The sequence below is a fragment of the Ictidomys tridecemlineatus genome, chromosome 8 (genome assembly GCF_052094955.1).
Source record: "Ictidomys tridecemlineatus isolate mIctTri1 chromosome 8, mIctTri1.hap1, whole genome shotgun sequence".
Taxonomy (NCBI): Eukaryota; Metazoa; Chordata; class Mammalia; order Rodentia; family Sciuridae; genus Ictidomys; species Ictidomys tridecemlineatus.
This window is the reverse complement of record NC_135484.1, coordinates 121070704-121088813: the sequence shown is the minus strand read 5'-3', so window position 1 is coordinate 121088813 and position 18110 is coordinate 121070704. Positions and strand designations below refer to the sequence as shown.

At 44.1% G+C, this 18110-nt stretch overlaps 1 protein-coding gene, 1 long non-coding RNA gene and 1 pseudogene across 5 annotated transcripts in view; 1 reads left to right on the top strand and 2 right to left on the bottom strand.

Annotated features, from left to right (window-relative positions):
- LOC106145487 (MHC class I polypeptide-related sequence B-like) overlaps window positions 1-351 on the top strand; it is a 58218-nt gene extending 57867 nt beyond the window's left edge. For all 4 annotated transcript variants that reach the window (XM_078020321.1, XM_078020320.1, XM_078020323.1 and 1 more), the window contains one exon: window positions 115-351. In XM_078020321.1, the coding sequence (XP_077876447.1) occupies window positions 115-212 (98 nt within the window). In that variant the 3' untranslated portion in view covers window positions 213-351. The remainder of the gene's footprint in view (window positions 1-114) is intronic.
- LOC144366280 (uncharacterized) overlaps window positions 1-18110 on the bottom strand; it is a 470215-nt gene that overhangs the window by 124156 nt on the left and 327949 nt on the right. The gene's annotated exons all lie outside the window — the stretch shown is intronic.
- Window positions 14302-15566, bottom strand: LOC110597275 (transmembrane and coiled-coil domains protein 1 pseudogene; annotated as a pseudogene).

The following is an 18110-nucleotide window of genomic DNA, read 5'->3' as shown; positions in this document are numbered from 1 at the left end:
TAAGAGAAAGGCCCAATCAGAGTTTTGAGGAACTGAGGAGAGAGAGGTCCTGAGGGAATAAAGATCAATATTGTGCAACCAATTGAACACTGTCTGGTTCCTTCTTCCCCACAGGCCGAGAGTCTGCACGTTCCTGGATCAGCAGCAGAGGGCACCAACTGATCACAGTGGACCAGGCGCAGGCCTATAATCCCAGAGACTGGGCAGACTGAGGCAGGAGGGTTGCAATTTAGTGAGGTCCTAAGCAACTTGGTGAGACCTCATCTCAAAACAAAAATTAAAGGACTGGGGATGTAGCTCAGTAGTAAAGTGCTCCTTGTTCACACCCCAATAAAAAAAAAAGTTACCACACTGGAACCTTGAAGCTGTGATTTCTGCTTCTGTGTCAGTTCCTGGCTCTCCTGATGCATCAGGGAGCTTAGACTCTGCTGTCCCTGGCTAGGCCTGGACTCGGCTTCCTACCCTCCTCCGACTAGCACTTTCTCCCTTGGTGCCTTAGGTTCCTCTTCTCTACCACTTGGAAAGACATATTTATCAACTGTTGGGGTTGGGGGATTTAATATAAATGAGCTGCTTGCAGCTCTGCCATACTACATATTGTACATATAAATTATTGTGAATGAATTTTATTTGTAAGTGTCCTTGTTTGCCTCCTCCCAAGAAGACTAAAATACTGGCTTTCCTTGACTGTTGAGAACCCCTCAGTCCCCGTCTGACTATGCATTACTTCATGTCTTCATAATTTTATACCATAAATTTTTTAGTGTATATATATATACATATATCATATGTATTTGTGTGTGTGTGTGTGTGTGTGTGTGTTTGCGTGTGTCTCATCTTTTTTGTTTCATGTCTCTGGGAAGAGACAGTAAAAGAGTTAGGGAAAAGTACATTTTTGTCTCCATGTCTGTCCATGTCTGAAAGAGCATAAAAAAAAAAATCCACCCGGTTTCCTGTGACCAAAAGATTTCCAACAAGAGAGGGCTGGACCTGAGGGCAGGGCCACCTGGGGCCAATATTCAGAGCTGACTCTGTGGTTTCTTCTGCCTTAAAGAGCTGGAGCCCTCATGTGATGACTCAGAGTTGTAGGGTGTTTGGTTCTTAAAAATTCATGGTTGGAATCCATCCTCAGAAAGGATTTAGGATCCAGGCACCCCCACTATTTCCACTACTGACTCATAAGTGGAAGGGACTGACATCTCCAGCCAGAAACAGAACATTTGTTCCCTGAAGTTCCTACAGCCTGTTTTGCTCCTCACTTTTCTATTCTCTTCTCAGCACAGAAGCCATAGTGCCTTTTACAACACAGTTGTTCTCATATGGGCAGTTCTACTGTGATCCTCCTGTACTTAAACTGTCTTCACTCTGGCTCACCCAGAGAAAAGGTTCAAAGTCTTCCAGGAACTTCCAGACCTGCAGGATCTGATCTTATCATTGGCCTCTATTGGTGACTCTGTTCAGGGCACACCACAGTTCTCACTTTCCCCTGAACACAAGGACAAGCTCCTGACACAGTGCATTTGCACTGCTATTTCCATCTGCTTAAAATTTGATCTGACACCGGCAAGATAATTCATCCTCCTTCAAATCTTACCTCAAAGATCATCTTTTCATCAAGGCGGACAGCAAGACCTTGGTAAGTACCTGTCTTCTCTGCCCCATGCCCCACACCTTCTGAATATACTCGTTGTTACTCTGATGCCTCCTATATGAACACTGTGCTTATTTAATCTACTTACAGTGTACTCCTATGCTCTAGCCACTAGAACACATGATCCACTAGGCTGGCAAGTTTTTAGCTTTTCCTCTGATTCTCCAAATATATATAAAAAATAAAATCACATATTTTGAGACAGGGTCTCACTAGCTTGCCCAGGCTGGCCTCCAACTTTCAATCTTCCTTCTTCAGACTCTTGAGCCACTGGGATTACAGATGTGTGCCACCAGCGGTCCTTCCTTCATTTTTACTGCTAAAATTTTACATTTTATGGATATAAACAGTTTGCCATTTGCTTGGTGATGTACATGTGTTTGATTCTACTCTGTCATAAGCATCAGTGCACACACAGGCAAGATCACTCCAGGTTTTTGATAATTAGGAGGTACTTTTGACCCTATCAAGTTATTTTCTTCAAACAATGTCCTTATATCAATTGTAACTCTTAGCAGCAAAGTGTGAGAGTTAATGTTGCTGAAGTTCTGAAACCAAACCTAGAAGATGGAGAGTATACATCTGGAGCCACAGTCTTGGCTGCAGACCTGCCCAGGCCTTTTATGTCTCTCAGCAACTTCCTCTCCTTCCTTTATTCCACATGCCCTGGCCTCATACTGCCAGCACATAGGTCCAGTCCCTGAGGTCCAGTTCCTGTTTCCTTCTAGTAAACCACTGAGGTGCTGCATTGGACTCAAACCTTCCAAAATAAAAAGGAAAACATGAAAGAAGGGAGGTAAAGAGAAATGGAGAGAGGGAAAAGAAAAGGAAATAAAAAAGACAAAAATAAGGAAGAGGAGAAGCAGCATTGGAAAGAGCAAGAGTAACAGGCATTATCACTATGCAAGAAAGTAAGGAGATGGAGAAGACACCTGTAGAACAGCAGATATGTAGAGAGTTGGCTAAACAAGAAGCATCCATGAAATCCCTGAAATAACACATAGATCATCAATGTGGGTGGGGCCCAGGAGGTGAAAAAATGTGCATAAACAAAGGATTTCATAAGCTGTAATAAGTAATAAGTAGATCATTATAATAACAATTACACACAAATGGAAATGATTTGTTAGTCGTGTTCTCCAAGACAGAGCTGAAAGGTGGGTTTGAGCTCACCAGCGTTTTACTAGGGGAAACACCTGTCTGAGAATGTGAGAAAGGAGCCAGAAATTCCTGGGAAAGCCTTCAGATTGAGGCATAATCAGACACTGGGAGATGGACAGAGGAAGAAGAGCTTGTAGGATGGGTCCTAGACTACAGACAACCTAAGGAAAGTACAACCAGGACATGAGAGTGTCCTGTCTATGATGGCCAGCAGAGGAGTCCCATGTCTCCCAGGGACAGGCCTGTATCAGTTACCTTGGTTTGACATGTTTTTTTTTTTTTTTTTTTTTTTTTTGTAACAAGTACCTGCAATAATCAACTTTAAAAGCTGAAATGTTTATTTTGGTTTGTAAAAGGTTTATTTAGCTTGGGAAGTTTGCTTGTTGGCTCTGGTGTTTTTTGCCTGTGCCACCACAGTTGATTGTGGGTATGCACCCATGAGCTATTAAGCATCCTTTCTCAGCCTTGAGCCAAGAGGATGTTGGTCTGGCATTGCTCTCTGTTTGGGCTGCGTGATGCAGGAGGCCTCCACCTTCGCTCAGCAAAGAAGTCTGCTTTCCCCTGGCTCTGGACCTGGGCCTTACCTACTGGGCTTGACACCAGCCTACTCCCTGCCTTATTTGATGAAGAACATTCTACCAAAACTCCTTTGTTAATTCTGCTACATAGAAACAGATTGTACGTCACAGCTCTCCCTCTTTCCAGTATGGAAGTATGATCTTAAGGTCAAAGAGCTGTCCTGCCCTTGATCCCCCAATTATTTCCATGTTCTGTAATTTTTTTGCCACCTTCTTCTTAGCTTAAATTTGCAGCCAGCCTGTTTAAATCCAGTTTGTCTCATCTGCGTGGGTCACAGATGAGAGTTCATCATGACAAGTGTGTATGACTCAGGAAGCCCATCACCTCATGATGGCAAAGAGGATGGGGTATGTTTCCTTGATTGCCTCTAGTGACATGTCTCTAGGAGGCAGAAGATCTCCTTCTAGGCCCACCTCTTCAGGTTTCCACCACTTTCCCATTGTGCCAAGCAGGAGAATATGCCTTGAACACATGGGCTCCTGTGGAACATTCCAGGTCCAAGCTCTACCGCCAGTCATTGGCCTCAACAGCCCTGGTAAGCAGGGCCTCTGCACCAGTGCCACTCTGGGTCTCAACACAGGAGCAGGGCTCTTGCTGGACATCCTGAGAATGTGACCCAAACCTTCCTGAGGTGTCTGGGATCTTGGAAATCAAACCCTGAGAGGCAAGGCAGGTACAGGGATTAGCTTCCAGTTAAAATGGGACAAGGAGAACCAGAGGGCACCCATGTGGATCACTGGAATTCACATATACCCTTCCTGCCCTCACTGTGTGACAGCAGCCCTCCCTCATTGTGAAGACCAGCCTCTATCACCACTGGCAAGAAAGGAGTTGAGGGTGTCCTCTGCCCTCCTACTGGTCCCAGAAGTGTTTTAGTCAGCTTTTTCATTGATGTGACTAAAAGGCCTGACAAGAACAATTGGAGGAGAAAACATTTATTTTGGAGTCCATGGTTTCTGAGGTCTCAGTCCATAGAAGACTGACTCCATTTCTCAGGCCTTGAGTCAGGGAGAAGATCATGGCAGAAGAGTGTGGTGGAGGAAAGTGGCTTGGGGAATGGTAATCAGGAAGCAGGGAGGGAGAGAGACTCCACTCACAAAATACAAGATATATACCCCAAAGGCGAACCCTTAATGATCCACCTCCTCCAGGCACACACTACCTGGATTAAATCACTACCCAGTTAATCCCTATCAAGGATTAATCCACATATTGGAATAAGGCTCTCATAACCCAATCACTTTACCTTTAAGCCTTCTTTAATTGTCTCACACATGAGCTTTTAGGGGACATCTCACATGCAAACCATATCACTGTTCAAACCTCCCCTGTGGCAACAGCAGTGTGTAGTTCAATGGCCCACTTGCATCCCTTGGTAGGAATGCTCCCCATCAGGAAATCAGGGTATTCTATCCTGCAGAGACCACAGTGGCAGACATGGGAAGTCCAAGATCCCCAGTGGGTTAATCTATGTGATGGTGAATGGAGCCACTTAGTTTCTGGATCCACATGTTCTTTCCTTTGAGAGCACAGCACCATAAGGAGGTCTCTGATTCAATAAATACACTGTGTCCTCAAAAAAGGCAGCTTGCCCTTCAGAGGGCTTCCTCAAAGCTTAGGCTCAGGGGGGCCTTACAAGACCCATCCAGAACTGTGTGTGGCTGGCAGCCCCTGCATAATGCAGACTGTGCATGACCTATGGGTCTCCTGGTTATGGCTCATGCCACACCTGTATCACTGTGATTGCTGTCACGGTCAGATAACAAAGAGCAGTTTGGGTTCTTTGTGGCATGACGAAAGCCCTTCAGAGTGGCTGAGAGTCTGAGTCATGGAAGATAAAACTGACACATGAAATCCCCGTCTGTTTCTAGGACAATGAACCTCCACTCTTCCAGGATGCAACTGGCTCAATGAATCAATTTGTTATTTAGTGCCTAAAGAAATACTGGTATCTCCAGGATCAGTACTGGTCCCTAATTCTCAGAGTTTGGATGTTAAGATGTGCAGCATCTGAATCAGCCTTAATAAGAAGAAGAATTGCTGCTGGGCTCAAATGTAGGGTGCATCTCTGCCTTTGTGGTTACTCCAGTCATATGCCTGTCATTTGAGTCCTAGGTGGCCAGTAATGACACAAGTATGTTATTCAGCTTTCTGTTACTCTTGTTAAATACCTGAGACAACCAGCCTAAAAAAAAGGAAAGGTTTATTTGGGATCACTATTTCAAAACTTTCCGTCCCTGGTCTAAAGGCTCTGTTGCTTTGGGGCCTGTTGTGAGACAGAACATGAACGTGGGGAGCCCCTAGCAGAGGAAGCTGTTCCCCTCGTGGCAGCTAGAAAGCAAAAACAAAGATAGGAAGGGGCCAGATCCCAACATCCCCTTCAATGACACACACCCAGTGTCTTCATTTCTTCCAGTAGGATCCACATCCTAGAGGTTCCACCATCTCTAAGTAGTGCCATGGGCTGGGGAAGAAGTCTGTAACTCATGTGCCTTTGGGACACTCAAGACCCAAATTGTAACAGTTGGATCCTGTCCATTTGTCTACTTTGCTGTTCAGAGCCACTTCAGGGTGATGGTTTTCTGCATGTGATTCAGGCTCAATCTCAGATGTATTGTTTCCGTGTGATGATGGACTGCCCCAGACCTGTCCAGGTTGTGACCTAGTGAGCTCCACAGAACCCAGTCCATGTTGGCTATCATCACTCCAGTATACTTTAGTGTCCCATGGTCAAACTTCACCAGGCCTAGTAACTCACAAAAGCTCATTACTGAGAGGGGAACATTTCTGGGTGTGGAAGGCATGGCCTCCCTCAGATCCCAGGGCCCTTGATAGTGTTTCTCACCCTGTGCTTGGTTCAGCTCCATCCCACACCTTTCACACACTGACACTCCTATAGCAGTGGAGTCTGAGGTGTGGTGGCTGACTCCATCATGGCCTGGAACTGTAATAGTGTCCATTTCTGTCCAGGTACCACATGAAGCTGGCCTATTATGTCCCCAAATATGTGGCATAAACACTGCCTCAGTGTGGAAAGTGATATTGCCAGAACCCAAAGAGGCGCAGGCCGCCTGCTTCCTTCCCTGCAGTGAGAGATGCCAGGTGCAGCAGCTGGTCCTGTACTGTGGAGGAGACATCTCTGCTTGTCTTTAACAGCTGGACCCCTAAATCGCAATGAAGGGGCCACTCCTGAATCTCTGAACATTTTATCTTCCACTTTCTGAGGAGCATGTGCCTCATCAAGAGATCCAAGGAACTTCCCCCTCTTGCTCATCCATCCCAGGCAGCATGATGTGCGATGAAATGAACTGACTTCATATTCTATGGATGTGCATCCAGTCCAGACTCTTTACACTGCATCCTAGAGGGCAGGGATGGTGAGGCTGTGGGTATGTGGGTGTTGGTGCCAACTCAATCCCAGTGCCTGACACTCCCCAGCATCCTGCCTGTTTCTCTCTCTTCATGAAGTCTCCTGAGATAATGATTCCTTGGCAGAAGGACTGACGGAATCATGGCCACATGTCCTTGTTTGTCCTAGTCTCTTTCTTCCCTTGATGTGGACACATCTTCAGTCACTGGGTTCTGAATCTGAAAATTGGCTCAGAATTGAGAACGGAATCAAGACTTATTGGTTCAAACACTTTCAGCCTCCTGCTCCACAGTTTTATGTTTATTGCTAATATTGAGAAGGGTGCTTACTGGTCATCTGTCTGACACCTATCTGTTTGACACTAGGGACATAAAACTCCACAAACTTCCACAGCCCCTTGCAGATCAGAGCACCCCTGACAGCTGCTCTGGGGTTGCTGTGGTGGGCATGGTCTCTGGTCAGTGCTGGTTAATTGCCACCACTTGATCTCCTGACCTTTCAGGACCAAACCCTCCCCATGAATATGAATGAGCCCCTTCCCCACCCTCATCACAGCCTGCATAGGAAAACACCCACCTTTTTAGTGAAGCAGGCCCTTGTCACCAGCATATTCCTGTGAGCTTTGGTAAAAGTGTCCTCTTGGATACTTGGAATTTCACTCTCTTGGGGGCCTTGTGACCTCACAGAATCTCTCTATTCCACACGCCCTCTTCCCTCAGCCTCATCCTCCATTGTCTTCTTGAGCATCTATGTTATGTTCACCTGCTGAGGGGTGGACATAAGTTTTTTCCAGTCTAAACAGAGGTCACAGAGCCACAGAAATTACCACAACCCAAGTGGTTTTATGTAGCTCCATTTATGACCTCCTGTTATGTAGGTTCCAAGTCCCCCATGGGGCTCACAGGGCTAAAGTCAAGGTGACAGCAAGTCTTTGTTCCTTACTGGAGGCTTTGATAAGGAATCTGCTTCCAGGCTCAATAAGGTTGTTTGAAAATTAAGTCCCTATCTAACTGTCATTCAGGTACCACTTTTAGCTCCTGGAGCCCTCTCTCAGGTCCATATGTGCCCCCTACAGCACATCTTATCCTTCTTCCACTGGAACCTCTGAAGTCCCTCTGCTGCATCTCCTCCACCTGTCTCTCTTGTAGCATCTCTCTGACTCCAGCCAGAGAAGGGTCACAGCTTGGAAGTTTTACTGTGATTTGATTGGGTGACCCAGGGTATCCAAGACAATCTCCCCATTTTTACATCGTCACCTCAGTTACATCAGTAATGTCCCCTTTGCCATATGATACAACCTCTTCAGTATTCTAAGGATTAGAGCCTGGGCATCTATAGGGACCATTCTTCAGTCCCCACATCTTCTTGTGTTGAAATCAGTGAGGAGCAAGGAGATAGCACTTCTGAGAGGGTGAGGGACAAGGAGAAGCCAAGAGTGCAGAGATGGGGAAATTGCCTGGAGTGCATGGGAGTGCCCACCATGAGGGGAGTTGGTAGGCAGTGGATATTGGGAAGACTAGTGGATATTGGAAAGGGGGAGCCGAAAGATCTGAGAACCTCAGTGTGGAGGAAGGACCCCACCCCAGATTCTGTACATGGTCCTCAAGGAAACCTCAATGAGAAGAGATTTCAGAGAACCGTGTCCTCCAGGAAACCACATTTCTGTTAGATCTGTGAGGCAAGGACATCTTGAGAGAACTTTGCAGGTTTGTTTTTCATAAGCTGAGGATTCCAGGGTGACTTGGAAAGATTCCAGGAGTTGGGGAGATGGCAGGAGAAGAGACAGGACAGGGGTATTCAGAGCCTCCTGAGGATTACAGTACAGGACATTGAAGGGGACCTAGCATGACTAACCTGACAGGGAAATGACACAAGAGGTTAGTCCTGGTGGATTCAGGACAGACAGCTGGGCTGGGTGAGGGGCAGGTGTGGGAGCAGGGGGGTCTGGGCCCTTTCTCTGTGCATGGAGATGTGTTTGGTGTTGTTGGGTCTTGGTGCTATTGTGGAACCTTTCTTGTCCTCTGTTGATCGGTGGAAGGTCTGAGAGTGTAGGTTGGCTGGGCTGTGCATGATTCATTCCTAACTGAGGAGAGTTGTAATTAAGCAAATTTTATACTATTTGACATTGGCTAATATTAGAAGGATATAGTAATTTTCCTTAGTATCATGATAATATTGTTATTGAAAGAAGAATGTCATTTTACAAGAGATAAACACTGACTTACATAGGAATGAGTATCACAATGATTGATTTTCTAGGGAGTCAGCAAGAATTACCTAACTATAATTTGTTCATTCTAAAATAAATATGAAAAAAGACTGAACTAGTTAGGTCTATAATCACAACTTTACTATTCTTTCAAAGTTTGGAATCTTTGATTTTTTCATGTAATCTGGAGAGAATTTACTGTAATACTTCCTCACAACATGGGAAATATTCACACTATAATGCTGAACAAAAATTAAGTTTCAAGTGTACATGTGTGTAAGCCAGATTGGTGGTGTATGCCTATCAACCCAACTACTCAGCAGGCTGCTGCAGGAGGATGGCAAGTTCAAGCCAGCCTGTGAAACTTTGTGAGACACTGTCTTAAAATAAAAATTTAAAAGAGAGTGTACCTCAGTGGTCCAAGACCGCTTGATTTAATAATAAAAATAAAAACAAGAATAAGTAATAAAGGTTATGCCTGTTTTGAGAATGCCTCAGTTGAGGGCGTATCAGTGTTTATCATATTAGTACAGTTCAATACTTGAATAACTTATGCTTTAAAAAATTTATTCAGGTCACAGTTTGGGAGGGTCCAAAGCCTGCACCTGTATCAGCCCAGTTCTCATGAGGAGAGTGGATGGTGGCCTGCCATCATTAGCATATAGCAGAGCTAACTTATTACATCACCATCTTGGCAGTGGAGAGAGACTGGAGACCATGCACCCAAATCCTTCTATAGTCTAAGGACCTTCCACTGGGCCCCAGCCCTTCAAGGTCCACAGCATCTGCAATACCACTACACTGAAGAAGAAGACATTATGTAAGACCTATGGGCGGTACACAGACCTATATCAAACCACAGCAGAGTGCATTCATGTGCAAGTGTGTCAGTGTCTGTGGGCATTTATTTGTCCATCCAGTCTGCAATTTTTTTGAGATAAGATCTTACAAATATCAGAGATGTGCAGGTGACATGTTTTGAAAGATCCTTTATGCTTTTCCAACAAGAGTACAGGGGAAAATTTATTCAGTCTCCATTCTCCCAGGGCCCCAGAGACCCTGACAGAGATGAATATGTCATCAATATTTCTTGTTTCTCTCCTGAAAAAAAAAGTTATGTAAATGCTTTCATCATTGCTCCACTAAGAAGGAACACTGGAAAGCATCAGGGAAACATCTTCTGGGCTCGGTGGGGAGGGGAGATGGGAAGGACAAGAGAGATAAATGGACAGAGCAAGGATAGGCATGGGGTACAGGTGATTCTGAGGCAAGTTGGGTGGTAGTGACAACAAGGGGGTGCCCTGGATGAAGGCAGATGAGGGTGGATGTTGTGATTGTAAGGGTCCCACAAGAGGGGGCTTGTGACAGATACAAGTTGGTGAGGGTCCATAACAGGTAGGCAGGGGTTGGGAACAGAGAAAGTTTCCACAGTGGAGAGATGCAGAGGAGAAGATACAGTCCAGCACCTGCAGGCTGCAGTGTGGAGGGCTCTATAAGGGTGAGGTTTAGGCCATTAAGAGCAAGGGCCAAGAGTAGATGCCAGCACTAGAGGGGGAAGGAGGATGCCATTCTGACAACAGCAGGGAGGTCGCGGTGCCCTGCACTGTGCCAGTGGCTGTCATCATTAGGGTCCCTGCAATGGGGATGAAGAGAAGACTGACTGGAGCTTAAGTTCTATCAGAAACTTAGGCCCATCTGGCTGGGAGTGCAGCTCAATGTTAGAGCGCTTTCTTAGCATGTGTGAGGCCCTGGGTTCCATCCAGCACCACAAAAGGAAAAGAAGGGGGACCACTTTCCCAGTCCAACACAGGTTTTAATTGAAAAGGTTTATGAACTAATAGGATTCTTTTCCAAGGGCATGCTGGAAACACTGAAAAATAACATGACAGATCTGACAATCTTTTCTCAAGCAAATTCTCATCCTATTTCAGTTTCCTGAAACATTCCTGGTTAAGTCTCTTATGATTAAAAAGTCCAGTCAAGCTTTTATAAAAGTCCATCAGGTTCATCATCAAAGCTGAAGTCACACACTAGACAGAGGTGATCTGAAGGGTAATTGAAGGACAGAAGCCCATTTGGGTCCAATCTGTTATTAATTAAGTAAATTGACAGCCAATCCTACTGTCAGCTCTTTTTTGGAATACCATAAAATCCAGGGTGTGAATCTTCTAGGTAATGTACTGTCCATCATCACTCAGAAGCTTGTAGGTGCTATTAATATTGAGGCTGGAGGAAGAGAAGTGTTTGTGGACCACTTCTTGGCTCTGCACTGAAGTCCCAGGGAAATCTGCAGGTTCTGGAGAAGGTCACAGCCCTGAGGCAAACAGCCAGTGCATGTTTTTAAGTGGGTAATAGTGATGCTGAACTGTCTGATGCCTTGTGCTCTAGGATCTCTGCAATGGCCACCTGATTGATTTTCCATGTCATGATTGTCAGCCTAATGTTGGCACTGTTGATGAGCTTGAATTGGGTTTGGAGGAAAAATCAGGAATAACCATCTGGTCCATTGTCATGTTCAATTTCTGGAGAAGGTGACCAGGAGTTCAGCAACTGGGGAGCACAGAGCACTGATAAAGCAGGCGCTATCATAAGGGAACTGGAGGGGGGACCTGGGGACCCTTCAGTGGTACGGCTGGGCTGAGACTCAAAACCCAATGCATTCTACCAATGAGCTACATCTCTAGTCCTTTTTAGTTTTTATTTTGACACAAAGTCTAGCTGAGCTGCCTAGGCTGGCCTCAAACTTGCTATCTTCCTGCCTCAGCCTCTGGAGTGGTTGAAATTACTGGCATGCATCATTTCAGCTAAATATATTTTTAAAAATATTTTTAAATTTTCGGTAACAGGGATTGAACCTAGGGGTGCTTAACCATTAAGCCACACCCCCAGCCCCTTTTTTATGATTTATTTGAGACAGGGTCTCCCTAAATTACTGAGGCTGACTTTGAACTTACAATTCTCCTGCCTCCACCTCCCAAATTACTAGGATTACATGCATATGCCTGGCATATGCATGTAATATACCACAAATATATATTTTTTAAAGCCTTAGGAAACTAGGCCTGGTGGCAGACACCTGTAATTTCAGCAATTTTGGAATACGCAGAAGGATCACAAGTTCAAGGCCAGCCTTGGCATCTTAGTAAAATTGTCTCAAAATTACAAAGGCTGGGGATATAACTCAGTGGTAGAGCCCCCCTAGGTTCCATCCCCAGTAAGAAGAATAAAAGAGAAACAACAAAAACAAAACTTTCTGGAATTGTCATCATGGGAAACATAGAACTTTGCTTCACTTCCTTACAATTGTTTTAAGCTTAATAGAGTCCCAGTTCTTGGACAGTGGCCCACATCTGGAGCCCCAAACCTTCAGGGCCTCCTCTGAATATTTTTCTCTCTGGCAGTCATCTGCCCTGGCAGTCATCTGCCCTGGAACCAACCTTTTTTTTTAATTGTTATTGGACCTTTATCTTATTCATTTATTTATATTGGTGCTGAGAATTGAACCCAGTGACTCATGAATGCAAGGCAAGTGCTCTACCACAGAGCCACAACCCAGCCCTTGTATGTAATTATTAAAGCAGTAAAAGTCTTTTATTGTGGGGGTGAGAAGTATGGGGGAGGAGCAGAATGAGAGTGTGCTGGAGCTGGCTCACCTGGGAAGTCCAGAAAGAGGGTAGATATCACAGAGGAAAGGGTTTGGGACCAGGTATCAGGGGAGTTGGGTTTTCTCTCCCACTCTGCAGCAAAGGTCATTCTTGTGACCTCCATTAATGAAAATAAACTCTCCAAAATGGGCCTGGACTCCAGTGCCTCCTGTGCAAAATAAATTATCTTGATCAAAATAATTAATAATAGCCAGGCATGGTGGCCCATCCCTGTAGTCCTAACTACTTGGGAGACAGAGACATGGTAAATTCAAGGGCAGTCTGGACAACTTGGTGAGACAGTGCCTCAAAATTTAAAAAAAAAAAATTAAAAGTCTGAGGATGGGCTGGGGTTGTGGCTCAGTGGTAGAGCACTCACCTAGCACATGTGAGGCACTGGCTTCAATCCTTAGCACCACATAAAAATGAAATAAAGATATTGAGTGTCTACCTACAACTAAAAAATTAATGTTTACAAAAAATGTCTGGGGACAAAGCTCAATAGTGAAGTAATAATAAATAAATAAATAAATTAATTAATTAAATGAATGTAAGCATGGTGTGGTGGCACATACCTGGAATTCCAATTTAGGAAGCTAAGGCATGAGAATGGCAAGTTGGAGGCCAACCTGGGATATTTATTGAGACTCTCAAAAAATAAAAGGGTTTATTGTGACACTGTGGTAGAGTACCTCTGGATTCAATCCCTAATCCCCAGTACCCAGTACTGCAAAAATCAAAACAAACAAACAAAAACTAGGAATATAGCCAGGTGGTAGAACACCACCCCCAGGCTCAATTTCAAGACATACATGTATACCTAGAGGCGTGCGCATACGCGCGTGCACACACACACACACACACGCACAAAGACACAGACTGTGAGCCAAAGATATTGTCAGAACTTTGTGATTTATTTATTTTAATATTTATTTTTTAGTTGTAGGTGGACACAATATGTTTCTTTTATTTATTTATATGTGGTGCTGAATATCAAACCCAGGTCCACACATGTGCTAGGCGAGTGCTCTATCACTGAGCCACAACCCCAATCCAGAACTTTGTGATTTATAACATTTCCACCCAGAGAATAAAATATAGGCTAGAAGTCTTACAGAATGGTTAGTAATTATGAGTATAGCTCTTTCTTTCTTCCTTCCTTTGTTTCCTGGGAATTGAACCTACTGTATGTTCTGTACCTACTACCACTAAGTATACTACCACTAGGATACATCCTGAGCCCTTTTTATTTTTTATTTTGTTTGTTTTTTGGGGTGCTGGGGATTGAACCCAAGGCCTTTTGCATGCAAAGCAAGCACTCTACCAACTGAGCAATTATCCCCAGCCCTTTTTTGGTTTTTGGAACTGAGGATTGAACCCAGGGGTGCTTAGCCACTGAGCTTCATCCCCAGTCCTTTTTACTTTTTATTTTAAGATAAGGTCTTGTAAGTTGCTTAGGTCCTTGCTAAGTTGCTGAGACTGGCTTTGAACTTGTGATCCTTCTGCCTCAGCCTTCAGAGTTGCTGGGATTACAAGTGTGTGCCACTGCACTGAGCCCTTTTTATTTTTTGAGACAAGGTATTGCTAATTTGCCCAGGCTGGCCTCAATTTAGTAGTGATCCTCCTATCTCTCTCTCTCGAGGAGCCAGGATTACTGGCATATACCTCTACATCCACTAGTTTAACTTTAAAAAGGGATTTGTAGGGGAGATAAAATGAACACAGGCTTTGGTTTTGGAGTGGCTTGTGCTTCACTGGGGGATGGTAGTCTAGCCTGGGTTTCCTGAATCTCTTCTATCTCATGTAGTAGTGCATCAAATCCTGAGTAGTGCATTAAATCCTGCATGTCAAGGAGGTTAGTTTTGGAGCTGGATACTCCTACAGCTACAGCACCAGTTGACTCACATTGAGCCTGAAGTGGCATTAGAATAATCTTCCTCACTACCATATTTTGGGCTCTACTGAAAATTCAAAATTACCTTTAAAGACTTCCTTTTCATCATCCACTTGTTCTTACTCTAAATCATTCCCAAAAACAACCCCTTCCATCATTCCCTTAACAAGGTCCTTCAGGTTAGGGGAGTTGTCTGCACTGCCAATTTTGAAACAGGAATGTGGATCATGTGGTGTTGAGATCACAGCTTCTACTGATGAATGATTAACCTTGGAGGAGCTGGAAAGGCCACCTTTGTCACTATCCACCACACCTTCACTGAAGCCAGGGACCTTTCCTCCTACATTCATCAGATCTCGGTGCACATTCCTGAAGACTTCCTTTGGGCTGCCAGGGGATGCCTTCTGCTCTATCTTTGAGAGCTTTTGGTAGTAATACTAAGCTTCTTTTGAAGCTGAAGGATGGTTTGAGCAGATTTCTGATGCTTCTTCTGTTTGATATCTGTTTGATATCGTTGGCCTGTTTCTTGTCTGCAGTGTTGGCAAGCTTTAAATACTCATTAACATTGTTGTCCCTTGGGTTGTTTGTATAATCTTTCATTTATTTATTTGGGTACTAGGGATTGAACTCACGGGCCTCAATCACTGAGCCACATCCCCAGCACTAATTTGTATTTTATTTACAGACAAGGTCTCATTGAGTTGCTTAGCAGCTTACTTTCTGCAGAGGCTGGCTTTCAACTCACAATCCTCCTGCCTCAGCCTCCTGAGCTGCTGGGAGTACAGGTGTGCACTGCTGCACTCGGCTTGTTTGTGTAATCTTGACTTGTTCTGTGAGCTTCAGAATTTTCTGCTGCAAGGTCAGCAATGGCAGCCTTCTTGTGCTGGTCTGGTTCCATTCACAGAGTCTGTGTGGAGGCTGCCATCTGTGGTGGAGGCCGCCATCTGTTTACAGTTTACAGGCTTCCGAAGTCCTGTGTTCTCCCCGAAGTCACTGGAGTCCTCAGTACCTGGAGTTGGAGGTCTTCCTTTCTTCCTGCCAGGAGCTGGTAGGGACATGCCCACAGCTGCTGTGGGGACTGTGGCTTCACCCAATGCTCAGGAGATTGCAGGCTGAAGACTTTCCTTGCCAAGAGATTCTTCCTGTGATTTCTCTCAGTTCCACCCTCATTGTCCCCTGGGCTCCTGCTGCATGGGGGAAGGGAGGTCTTCTCCCCTCTTGCACCCCCTTTACCCTAATAAGAGCTTGTTCTCTGACCAGACATTCCTGGGTTCCAGCTCTCCCTCCTTAGCCTATGGTAAGGAAGCAATGAAGAGAGGGAGAAGTCCCCACAGCATTTGTGCATATGGATAGGTCATATATACATTTGTGCATATGGATATGTGCATAGGTCCTTGTACACCCTAGGCAGCACATGGTCAGCCTTTAAACCAGAATTGTAAAGGACATTTTCCCCTTGCCTCTCTGAGCTTCCCAGTTTAAAACCTTTCTCCCAGCAGGGCACTGTGCCTCAGGCCCCTAATCCCAGCTACTTAGGAGGCAGAGGAAAGAGGTTAGCAAGTTCGAGGTCAGCGCCTAGACAACTAAGTAGTACCCTGTCTTAAAAAATAAAATAAAATAATAAAAATAACTAGAGATATAGCTCAGTAAAACACATTTTTAAATGGAGTCACAGTGCTGAGCTATGGAAAGAACATTAGAACTTACTCCTCCTATCTAACAAACTTTGTGCCCATTGATCAATGTTTTTTCCTTTTCTATTTACTCTCACACTCCACATCCAGCCTCTGTTAACCACTATTGAACTTTCTTCTTCTGAGTTTCAACTTTTTTATCTTTTACATTTAGGTTAAAGCATTTTTCTTTCCTTGCCTCATTTATTTTACTTAATTCCTCTAGGTTCATCCATGTTGTCCCAAGGGACAATTACCTGTTGTTATAGGCTGAATAGTATTCCATTGTATGTGTATGTCATGGTTTTGTTTTGTTTTTTGATTTGCTTTTGAGACTAGGTTCTACTATTTTGCCTGCATTGGTCTTGAAATTCTGGGCTCTTGTGATCTTTCCATCTCAGCCTCCTACATAGCTGGGGTTAGAGGTACCTACCACCATGCTTGGTTAATGCCAAAGTTTTAAAATCTTTTCATCCATTGATGGACACTTAGATTGTTTCCATGTTTTGAATATTGTTTTGAATATTGCTAATCCTTGATACCATAGGATACTTACGTCCACACAAGCCACTTTCTGCAGCATTTAAGAAAACCATTAACCATTTGCTTCTGTTATTCTCACAATGTGCATTCTTCCCTTTTCTCTGTACTGCTTTGCTTTACCTGCTGGAATTTGAAGGCCTTTTGATCAGAAACCCTAAGGACTATAATGCTGCCCATTATTTGGCCCAAGAAATATCTCTGGTTTTCCCTTTTTATTCTTCTTCTTTTTTTCTCTTCCTTGTTTGGGAATAAGCCAGAGATGGATTTTTTTGTTGTTGTTCTCTAAGACTCATTTATAGAATCTAAATGGGGAAATATTTCTGAAGTTTAATACCCTCTGAGATTCATGGGATGGTATGAAAAGTTCAAATACAAACTGTGCTGGCCAATTCCTGTGTGAAGGATATTAACTGAAGAGCTGTTATTTCCTCCAGGCTCCTGTGCTGAACATAGAAATTCAGGCCTAGTTTAATATAATGAGGTGGGGGAGATAAACAGCACATCCATGTTACCCTTTGAATCTGTGTCTCTTCTCCCTTTACTGTAGCCAGAGAAGAGTGAGCAATCTGTGAAGCAGGTTAGGAGGTTTTCAGTGGGTAGCCATGGACTCAGCTCTGGTCATGTGGAGTAAAAAGGAGATTTACTAGCTTATAGTGAGAGCTAAAGGAATCCATAAGTGACCAAGAAACAAACCTTAGAAAATAGAAGGAACCAAGGCAGATTTGAGAGCCAAAGTATGAGAAACACAGCATTTTATGTGAGGGAGATCAGGAGAGCTAGGAGACCTCTGTGGTTCAGGCTCTGGGAAGGAAGAGGGAAGAGTCTGTCTGGTAAAGGAAAAGCACTTTCCATCCCACCAAGAGCCCCCATAATAAGAATTCTGGCAAAACAGGACAGAGGGCCAGGTTGTAGATAGGCAGAAAATAAAATCAAAATACACAGAAAAACTGGACAGTGACCTGGGAAGGAAGGTATATAACCTAAACGACTTTTTGACTATTCTTGCTGAGACTCAACTTTTGAACTCATGTCTGAATTAGTTGTTTTGGTTTTTGGTGCTTGGGGTTGATCCCTAGCATCTGATTTTGTTTTCAGAATAGTCCTCAGATAGTTGCTCCTGTAGCTTCAGAATCTCAAATTGTGTTCAGTTCAGAGCAACTTTCCCAAATGACCTAAGTAAAAACATAAGGCTTTGTTATGGAAATAACCCTATAAATTTGTTGACATGACACATAGAGTCAAAGTCAAACAAAGGCTTCCAGTTCCAGTTCCAGTTCCATATTAGGGTTAAATTGACTAATGCGTCAAAATTATCAAAGTAAGGTGTATGTGAAAACAAAACTTTGGAGAAAATTTGTCAAGGGTTTTAGCTACTCTGATTATCCA